Source organism: Electrona antarctica (genome assembly GCF_951216825.1).
Source record: "Electrona antarctica genome assembly, chromosome: 20".
Taxonomy (NCBI): domain Eukaryota; kingdom Metazoa; phylum Chordata; class Actinopteri; order Myctophiformes; family Myctophidae; genus Electrona; species Electrona antarctica.
Window position 1 is genome coordinate 28,138,345 of NC_136801.1, and position 10,000 is coordinate 28,148,344.

Here is a 10,000-nt window from a genome sequence, read left to right on the forward strand (position 1 = left end):
AGAACAATAATATGAAACTTAATTTGCGGTGTCAACATTCTTACATAGCCTGAAATTGTATCCAACTTTATTGTTGTTGTTCCCAAAGCTGTTTGCCCAAAAGAAAAGTTTGGTGTGACCCAAACAACGGTCTCGCTATACCCTATGTTTGGGAAACAGTGGGATGAGAGGGTAGAGAGGATAGTTCACCAGGTGTACGTCATGCAGACAGACAGACAGACCACGTCTGAGATAGTGAGGAGAGAGTGGAGCAAAGCTAGACACACGCACTCTCTTCCTGTTTATCCTTACACTGATCCTCCTGATGCCAGAGAGATAAGATAATCCTGCTGCCATGGTGTGTGTGTGTGTGTGTGTGTGTGTGTGTGTGTGTGTGTGTGTGTGTGTGTGTGTGTGTGTGTGTGTGTGTGTGTGTGTGTGTGTGTGTGTGTGTGTGTGTGTGTGTGTGTGTGCGTGCGTGCGTGCGTGCGTGCGTGCGTGTCTGTGCGTGCGTGTCTGTGCATGCGTGTGGTGTGTGTACCTCCCATTCTACCCCGGGTGTTCTGCTGGACCATTTGGACATGCATGGACATCATTTCTTTTTAATATGATTCTATGAACTTTTCAATATTTCTGACAAGACACAGTCTAATGTCTCTTACAGTAATTTAGATAAATGTATTTTAACTTATCCATAACCAGCCTTTATTTGTCATATGTGAGGGAAGTGATGAAGTTAATATGAGAGTGATTAGCTTGTGCTGATTGAACGGTCTGCTGCCATATCTTCCCTTGGGGTCCCTTGGGGAAACTTTGCCACCAAACACAGCTGCTGCAGATGGTTTGCTAGGAGTCTGAGCAACACAGCAGACAACAGTGACCTTCAATGGTTCACAGAATGCCTGCATAACCCCAACAATGGTGAGACATGCCAGCAACACATTGAACCAACTCTTCCCCCACACTGTTAGGGAATCTATGAATTTAAAATGTTTTATGTCATTCTCTTGTTCTCCCTCTTCATCCAGCCCCAGATGCCTTCCCAGTTAGATAAACAACAGGCAATGAAGAAGTCCTAATCTATATTTATGTGGTTAGTTCTGCTGGTAGCAAATGCTTCTGCATGACTCGTTAACACTGCAGACATGCTGGAATGTAGGCTTCAGGGCTTATTTGTAACTTCAATGTGAAGCAGTGGGGAATGCATGGATCACTGACTTGCTTTTGATGAACAGTGCCTCTGGCAGCCATTTGCATCAGTGCATTATCTGGGATGCTGATGTGCAGTTAGGTTTTGGGGAGGGTCATTCTGCATCCCTGTGCAGCATGCCGACCAAATGTTAGATAGATAGTAACATAGATCTTTCTTTCTTTCTTTCTTTCTTTCTTTCTTTCTTTCTGTCTTTCTAATCGATAACATTTTCTTGCTACTATTAAGCATGCACTTGCTATCTGTAAATCTGCGCGTCCGTGGATGTCACGTTCACGCTCCTGGTTCTGTGCCCCCAGGAGCATAAATTCAGTCTCGCACCTGCGCGCCTGTGGTATGCGATGAAACCACGTCTTCCCCCGTTTTGCTGAAAGGCATTTGCCTTTTTGGTTTCTATAGACATAACAGTGACTGGCTTTGGCTTATCAAAGATTGCTTGCCAAACGTATTCTGTGTGATGCAGAAATTGACTAGGCCGATACCTCTTGGATTTCCCCATGATAAGCTAGCCATGTAGTGATCAGCTTTCTCATCACTACATGTTCTTCTGAGCTTGTATATCAATGAAAGTGAAGACAGTTAACCATTTAAACCCTATAGACTTATACTGGACATGAGTTGTCTCTAGGCCTATAGTGTCTTTGCCATGAATAGCAGATTTGTATGCAATTGTAATTGAGTTTTCTGGGGTCCCCCAGGACCCTGTCAAGGTCCCCCGGGGTCCCCCAGGACCCTGTCAAGGTCCCCCGGGGTCCCCCAGGACCCTGTCAAGGTCCCCCGGGGACCCCCAGGACCCTGTCAAGGTCCCCCGGGGGTCCCCCAGACCCCTGTCAAGGTCCCCCGGGGGTCCCCTAGACCCCACTTTGAGAACCACTGTAGTACAGCGCAAGCCCTCTTCAATGTGTCAGGGTTTAGACAGACTGACAGAGGACTGTCTAATGTCTACATTCCTGCTGTAACATTGTTAGCTTTTGTCCTGCATGGCCAATACATGCATGTAGCTCCTGTGGAATGAAAATAAATTAGATTGAGACTTAAACTGGTTCAAGATGACTCTAGGCCTACTTGGCACTCTTTGTAGCCTATGTCCATGGGTTTACAGGAAACACAGTTAACACTCTTCCTCTTTTATTTTAGGGGAGGTTTTCTTGTCAGTTTGAACCTGCAAAAAAGAAAATCTGTGGTCAAGCTCAACTGGTCTGTATGTGTTTAAAACACCTGCACACATTGTCTATCATTAAATGTTTCGATAAATTCAGTACAAAAGGACCCGGTCCCCAACGGAAACAAGCCACAGGCTATCTTGGATAAATCCTTTTAGACCTTGTATTGTACTGTACTTCCCTGTGCACAGCGCTAATGTCCATGCAAACTGTCAGTCAGTCAATCAGTCAATCAATCAATCAATCAATGGGACAGAGAGACAGACAGACAGACAGACAGACAGAGAGAGGTGGAGAGACAGAGAAAGAGAGAAAGAGAGAGAGAGAGAGAGAGAGAGAGATCTCCCCCGCCCCTTGTTCTGTCTCTCTCCCTTCTGTTTGTTCCATGTCCTGTTCCAGCTGTGTGAGGCTGTGTGCTACATTGACATTCCTCTCCACTGAGTCTCCTCCACACAAGTCGCCATTGGCGGTGCGGTGGCCAGTGGATTTTGAGTTTTAACGCGCACACACACACACACACACACACACCGTGTGTTGGCATGTTCTTTTTACGCGTCAAAAGTCTCTCCTGCTGGACAAGCACCACCACCACCAGCTCGTCCAGCTGCCGTTGAACTTGCGGTGGGACAATCTGCAAGGGGCGCGCTTCAAGGCGCCTGGAATGTGCTGCAGGTCTGGGAGGAGGAGGAGGAGGAGAAGCCTGGAATGACACTACTATACCAAGAGTGACAGACAGCTGACAGGTCTGGCTTTAAACGACCCGGGACAACCTTTTGGGGACTTGCGGGACTACAAGTTAGCCGATTGTGCATCTCAATGCTTAATGCCATGATGACAGAATTGGCCTGTCCCTCTTCAATTATGGTAAGTTTGCTAAATCAGTTTGTGTTTATATGGTACCTAGATTGGTGGTGTCCGTTTTATGGCGTCTTTAAATTTAACTATTCAATATCCTACCCGTGGTTTTATAATGGCCTGTCTGAGACACAGAACAGCACATTGACAGACTGACGGATTGACTAGATTTGTCCTGAGTGAAAACTGCTCAATGGTCCAAATGGACGGATTAATAAACATTTGATGACAAATTTCGTTCTCAATGAAAACAAAAAAACAGGGCAACTTTCCCATCGCGGATTATAGCCAGTGCGTCAGACATTGTGCTCACACTGGGTTCTGAGTCCAGACTCAGAGGACAAGCCTGGGCTCGCACGACGCACCAGTGTTTGGACTATATAGCCTACTTGTTCTCGTAGAGGTTTTTTTCCGATTCTGAATTCGTCAGAATCGAAAAAAACCTCTACGAGAGTCTAAATCTTGGGCTAAGTTTCTCTAATAACAGATTTTGTGAGTTATTGGGTCGACACTAGTGCCGCTGAAATGTAACATCAACGCAGGTGAAAAACCCATGGATTGGTGATCAGCTCACCATTGCACAATGCAGCCTTCTCAAAAAGTAACTAGAAACTAGAACAAGTTCCCCTCGGAGCTAGGTCTCCGCCAGGTCAGGTAGGTTATAGAGCGCCGAAGTCCTGACGTCACTCGGTCATCTATAGGGTCATGGAGAATAACATTGGGTCAAATCAAAATCGTCTCATATCAGAATTAATTGTGGTAAAAAAAAAAAATGTCTCTGCGATATTGTCGGGGAGGTGTCTCTGTATCGTTTGCGACAGACGACAGTCAGACAGTCACTCATATTTGATGCAGTGTGTTTCTAGTGAAAATGTAACTAATTCGGCAGCAGTAACATTAGTGTTTTCTTGCCGTCAGTTGATTCTTCATATCCATAGCCTATGAGTGAAACTGCCGGGATGATTTGTTTATTTTTCAAACACAGTTGATCTAAGATCCAGATCTGTGGGGATTATAATACAAATAAAAAAGTACACAAATCCGTGGCATAGCGCCCTCTGCCGATATTGACGTCAGACTTCGGTACTCTATTGTGGGCCAAAATGTTTGGAATGCATCGGCCTTCATGGTGGCGCTAAAACAGTGTGTGAACTTTCTGGCAATTGGACTGGATTTGAAGAAGTGAACCACTCATGTTCATTCATTCATTATTTGGTGGAAAGAATTGTTTTGAAATAAAAACAAAGAAAAAAGTGAACCACGCATATCTTAGCCAATCAGGATGATTGAATATCGGACAGATCTGTCTTCATCATATGACCATGTGTAACACTTTACATGATGTTTGGACAAAATCTGCAGGAGTTACAAGCAAAAATGTGTTTTTGCTAAAAGTTGCACCCTGGTGGCACTATAATAGGCCAATGTGAAAAGGGTGGGTGGCATTGCTTCCTAGGCCTAGTGGGAATGTGCGTGCAAAGTTTCGGACACTGTTCGTGATTTGAGGCGTTTTGTTCAAAGCGAACCACCTTGCAAACTTAAGATGCATATCTTAGCCAATCAGGATGGAATATGAACAATCGAGTTATATCAAAAATGTTGTTTTGCAAAGGTTGGCCTCCTGGTGGCGCTATAAAAGGCTGATGTGAAAAATGCAGGGCAGAGGTTTTTCCTTGGCCCTATACGGAGTGTGCATGCAACGTTTCACGGCGGTGCATTTCAACATATTTGTGTGACGTTCTCATAAAATCTGTAGGGGCAATATTAAAACGTTCAACAAAAATCGGCCTCCTAGTGGCGCTATAACAGACTGATCTGAAAGGTTTGGGGCAGAGGTTCTCCTCTGGCATCCGGGGAGTGTGTGCACAGTTTCACATCCATCGGGCCAACGTGCCAGAGATTAGCTGTTCACAGACGGACGGACGGACAAGGGGTAAAATATAGTCTTGGCCACGCCTTCGGTCTGGCAGAGACTAGGGAGGCTATTGTTCCCGCCAGGTTTGATAGTTACTAGTTAGCAGTCGTCAGTGTTAACCGGTGAAATGGGAACTTGAGAGAACTGGTCCCGTTTTTTGTCCTCGTTTTACATTTTAGAACCCATGTCTTAATCACCCTTTACATTTTAAAAACATTTCTAGTCATTCATGATTCATGAACAATCAAGGAATAGCATTTAGACATTTTACATAACATTTATAGCAGATTCATTTTACCCTCCATAATATCCTAAAAACACAAGTTGTGTCAACTATAGAATACAGGCAGACAGACAGACAAGTATAATTTATGCTTCATGTTATTTTCCAAAAAACATTATAATAGTGAATGTGGTCCACCAACATTTAGGGGTCAGTTTAAGCATTTTTCAGTTGAATTATTGAAGATATACGTACTCACTTAAACACTTAGGGGTCAGTTCATGGTGAGTGTGGTACACCAAAGACTGAGATTGGCTTCAGTCAGATACTGCACATTTCATATCATCTTTCTATCTCCAGATTTGCGTCCTCATCCATAGCGATGTTCCGTCATAAACCTAACATGTCAAATTGACCCACTACACAAGCAGCAGCTTCTGTAAGTCCTTGTCTGACTGGATTATTATGAGGACTCGATATTGTGGCTGATTTTTTTTAACTTTTAAGAGCTTGCTTTCCCCATCTCATTTAGCATCCCAGACCCTCTCCGAACACTAAGGATTCTTGGTCAAATTGAAACATGTGAACATGTGCTTGGTTGGCCCTCCAGATGGGCTTTCACAGAATGCACAGGGGAAATGGTATAGCTATAGATGCTCATGCCTGTGTTTAGGATATCAAGATGATGCGGAAGCCTAGAACATTCCGTGTTGTTTAAGTCTTAACCACTTTCAGGTGTACCAATTTGGGGCATGTCATTTTAGACAGAAATGTAAAAAATAATAATCAATTAACAAACATTTCAAAAAGGCAAAAATATCAACTCTACTCAAGCTCACAACTCATCACAATGTGACACGTTTGTGAGCTTGTGGTATAAAATAAGTACATAATATGGCATAAGTGGTTAAATAGAGTATTATTAGTGGCATTGCCTCATTCCACTGATCTTCCACTGATCCACTGGTCTGGAGTGTCAGAGTACAGTCAGCTGCTGAAACACCACAAACTGCTTCTAATGCACCCAAACGTTTATTCAGCAAACCTTTATTATCATTATTGTGTGTGTGTGTGTGTGTGTGTGTGTGTGTGTGTGTGTGTGTGTGTGTGTGTGTGTGTGTGTGTGTGTGTGTGTGTGTGTGTGTGTGTGTGTGTGTGTGTGTGTGTGTGTGTGAGTGAGTGTAAGTGTGCGTGCGTGCGTGCGATGTCAGACCAGAGCTCATTCAGTGTGTGTGTGTGAGAGAGAGAGAGAGAGAGAGAGAGAGAGAGGTTGGATTTAGGGGGACGGACGGACGGACGGACGTATAGGCCTATTTTAATGTAATCACACATTTGGCATAAACATTATAATTACATAACCATACAATTTCATGAGTAAATGTCCAGAAAGTATGGGTTGCCACGAGTCTCACTAAGGCATAATAGCCGTCATTACATCAGCATTCACCACAAAAGGAGAAAAAATCACACCTGTGTGAAGTGAGTGGTGCAATTCCGTGTGGGGGTTCCCGGGGGGGGGGGGGGTTCCAGACCCACAGGAGCGCGCCATGGGGGCTGGGCCGGTTTCGACGAGCCGCCCCACGTCCGAAACGGTTGAGAAATGACAGAGTTACCGTGTGGGGGTCCCTCTACTGTACCCTCTACTGTACTGTACTGTACTGTCACTGTACTGTACTGGCACACCCGAAAGCATCATATATACAGTTAATACGTGCGTGTGTGTTTGTGTGTGTGTTAGGTTGCGCACAGGTGGTGAAAAACAACCATGCTGTTTTCGTGCTCATACCCAGGCACGGCACCCAGCCAGCCACCCACCCACCCACCCACATAACTCCGTAAGGGAGTGGTTGCACCACTCAAAAAGAAAATAACCATCAAGGTTTAATCAGGCTCATCCTCTTGACAGAACCACGAATATCACCCCAGGCACCAACTATACCCCATACATACTAGCCGTGTCTGTCAGTTATGAAGAGAGTGTATTCACAGTCATAATTCATAGTTTCATACCGTATGCATAAAGTGATAGTGTGCCAGTGTCATGGTCTGACAACCTGCCTGGCTGTGGGAACTGTGTGTTATGTCTGTTTTTCGTTATCCAATACTCTTTTGTTCGTTCACACACTATCTCCGTTTCTGTGTATGGTATTTTTGCACCTCTCTCTCTCCCTCTCTCTCTTGTCAGTTTGACCATCACAAAGCTTCTCACCATGTGAGATATCTCGCTAATCGGGGTCATATGTCCCTCTGCTAATTCATTCCTTAATTCATTCATTCTCTCTCTCTCTCTCTCTCTCTCTCTCTCTCTCTCTCTCTCTCTCTCTCTCTCTCTCTCTCATATCCGGCCAATTGGAAAGCCAAACATTGGTTGATCCCCTGCCTTTGGCCGTTTAGGTAATCTGGGCTTTTCCAACGACACACGCACGCACACCCAAGACACACAGACACACAGCACCCGCATGCAGCACGCACGTACGCACGCACGCACGCACGCACGCACGCACGCACAGTGAGTGAAATTCAGATTTCCTCCTTCCACCTTAGACTCAGCTGTGATAACAATGGAACGTTCTTTCCTGTGAGGACTTCTCATTCCCTGGCAGTACCACACACTACTGGGGAGACTGTGAGTGAGAGAGAGTCTAACGTTGAAAACAATACCGGTGGAACTTTGTTATGGTTGATGACGTATTGATTACCGGTTCAGGAACACCGGGACAGTAGTACTCACACACACACATAGGCCTACTATACAGACAGACATATAGGCACACACATTCAGACACACACACAAACATGGAAGATTCAAGGGGTTCTTGCATAGATAGAAGACAGAGACGCATTTGTGTCCCAAAGGTCATTGTGTGTGTGTGTGTGCGAAATTAATGAAAGTGTTCTTGAAGACAGTTCTCCCATGAAGTAGTGAGGTTAGGACAGGACAGGAGAGGCTGTGGTTTTACTTAAGTAAAAGTATCAGTAGGCCTACTGCAATGTAGAAATACTATAGCTGTTTAAAGTAAAAGTCCGTAATTGTCTCCACCAGGCCGAAGGCATGGGGAGAGAGTATGTTTTGCACTCCGTCCGTGTGTGTGTCCGTCCGTCCTTCCGTCCGTCCGTTACCAGCTAATCTCTGCCACCGTTGGCCCGATCCATGCCAAACTTTGCACACACACTCCCTGGATGCCAACGACGAACCTCTGCCCCAAATATTCCTCAACGGCCTGTTATAGCGCCACCATGAGGCCGATTTAGGCAAAACACATTTATGTAGATTACTCGTACACATTTTATCCATACATCACACAATTCGGTATACACTATCTCCATAGTCATGTGATCAACACGGAGCAGCACTATTTCCCATCTTCCATCCTGATTGGCTAAGATTGGCTTCCAAAGCTCACACGATTGGTCCGTTTCGAACAAAATGCCACAAATCACAAACAGTGGTGCAATTTCTGTGAAATTATACACGCACATTTCCCACTAGGCCGAGGACGACATGCCACAATTTTTTTCCCCAAATCAGCCTCACGGTGGCGCTATAACAGGCCAATTCCGGCTTTTAGCTATAACTGCATTGATCTGTATACAACTTATGTACGCGCACTCCCTAGAGGCCATGGAAAAACATTGTCCCTGCATCCCTCCACATCTGCCGGTTATAGCGCCACCATGAGGCCGATTTCTGCAAAACACATTGCTTATGTTAGTCGCACAGATTTCATCCAAATCTCACGCAAATTGGTCCACATGATCTCTGTAGTCATGTGATCAAGACGAGTCTGTTGGATTTCTCAGATTCTACACAGATTGGCTAAGATTGCCTTCCAACGTTTTCAGGAGTGGCCCGTTTCGTTCAAAATGCTGGATATGTCCTGCTCATCCATAATTCTATCCTCAGAGATGCTATGAGTGGCTCTGCATTTCCTCAACAAAATGAAGAAAATTGTTGCAAAAAACTAAAACAAACAAACATGTTTATATTACTCCTAAACATTTTGCCAAACATCTCACACAGTCCTATCCTCCTGGTGGAGACCTGTGCCCAGAAGGGCACTTTTTCTAGTTAAAAATGAGTTTGAGTAGAAGTACTAAAATATTGGCATCGAAATGTACTTAAAGTACCGACAGTACAAAGTACCCAATGTGCAGAATGTCCCATTTGGCATTTTTCAAATCTTGTGAAAATAGCAGATCTACAAGCTTAGAATGTGTCGCATGATCACACCGCATTGTGAGCTTGTAGATCGGCTATTTTCAAATGGTAAAAATCAAATAATTGTAATGGAGTAAAAGTACAATATTCTCCTCTAAGATATAGTGGAGTAGAAGTAAAAATATTGACAATTGGAAGTACTCCACTAAAGTAAAAATACCTCAAAATGAATTTTGAGGAGGAGGGGTGGGGAGAGGAGAGGAGAGGAGAGGAGAGGAGAGGAGAGGAGGAGGGGTGGGGAGAGGAGAGGAGAGGAGAGGAGAGGAGAGGAGAGGAGGAGGGGTGGGGAGAGGAGAGGAGAGGAGAGGAGAGGAGAGGAGAGGAGAGGAGAGGAGAGGAGAGGAGAGGAGAGGAGAGGAGAGGAGAGGAGAGGAGGAGGGGTGGGGAGACGACAGGAGAGTTCAGAGGAGAAGGGAGGGGAGGAGCGAGGAGAGGA

At 44.9% G+C, this 10,000-nt stretch overlaps 1 protein-coding gene across 5 annotated transcripts in view; it reads left to right on the forward strand.

Moving 5' to 3' along the window:
• Positions 1 to 2,912: 2,912 nt before the first annotated feature.
• Positions 2,913 to 10,000, forward strand: part of phldb2b (pleckstrin homology-like domain, family B, member 2b) — an 86,497-nt gene continuing 79,409 nt past the window's right edge. For 2 of the 5 annotated variants that reach the window (XM_079490140.1, XM_079490138.1), the window contains exon 1: positions 2,915 to 3,216. In XM_079490140.1, the coding sequence (XP_079346266.1) occupies positions 3,169 to 3,216 (48 nt within the window). In that variant the 5' untranslated portion in view covers positions 2,915 to 3,168. Of the gene's footprint in view, positions 3,217 to 10,000 lie in introns of all 5 variants that reach the window. The other 3 variants (XM_079490137.1, XM_079490139.1, XM_079490141.1) reach the window with 2 other exon arrangements.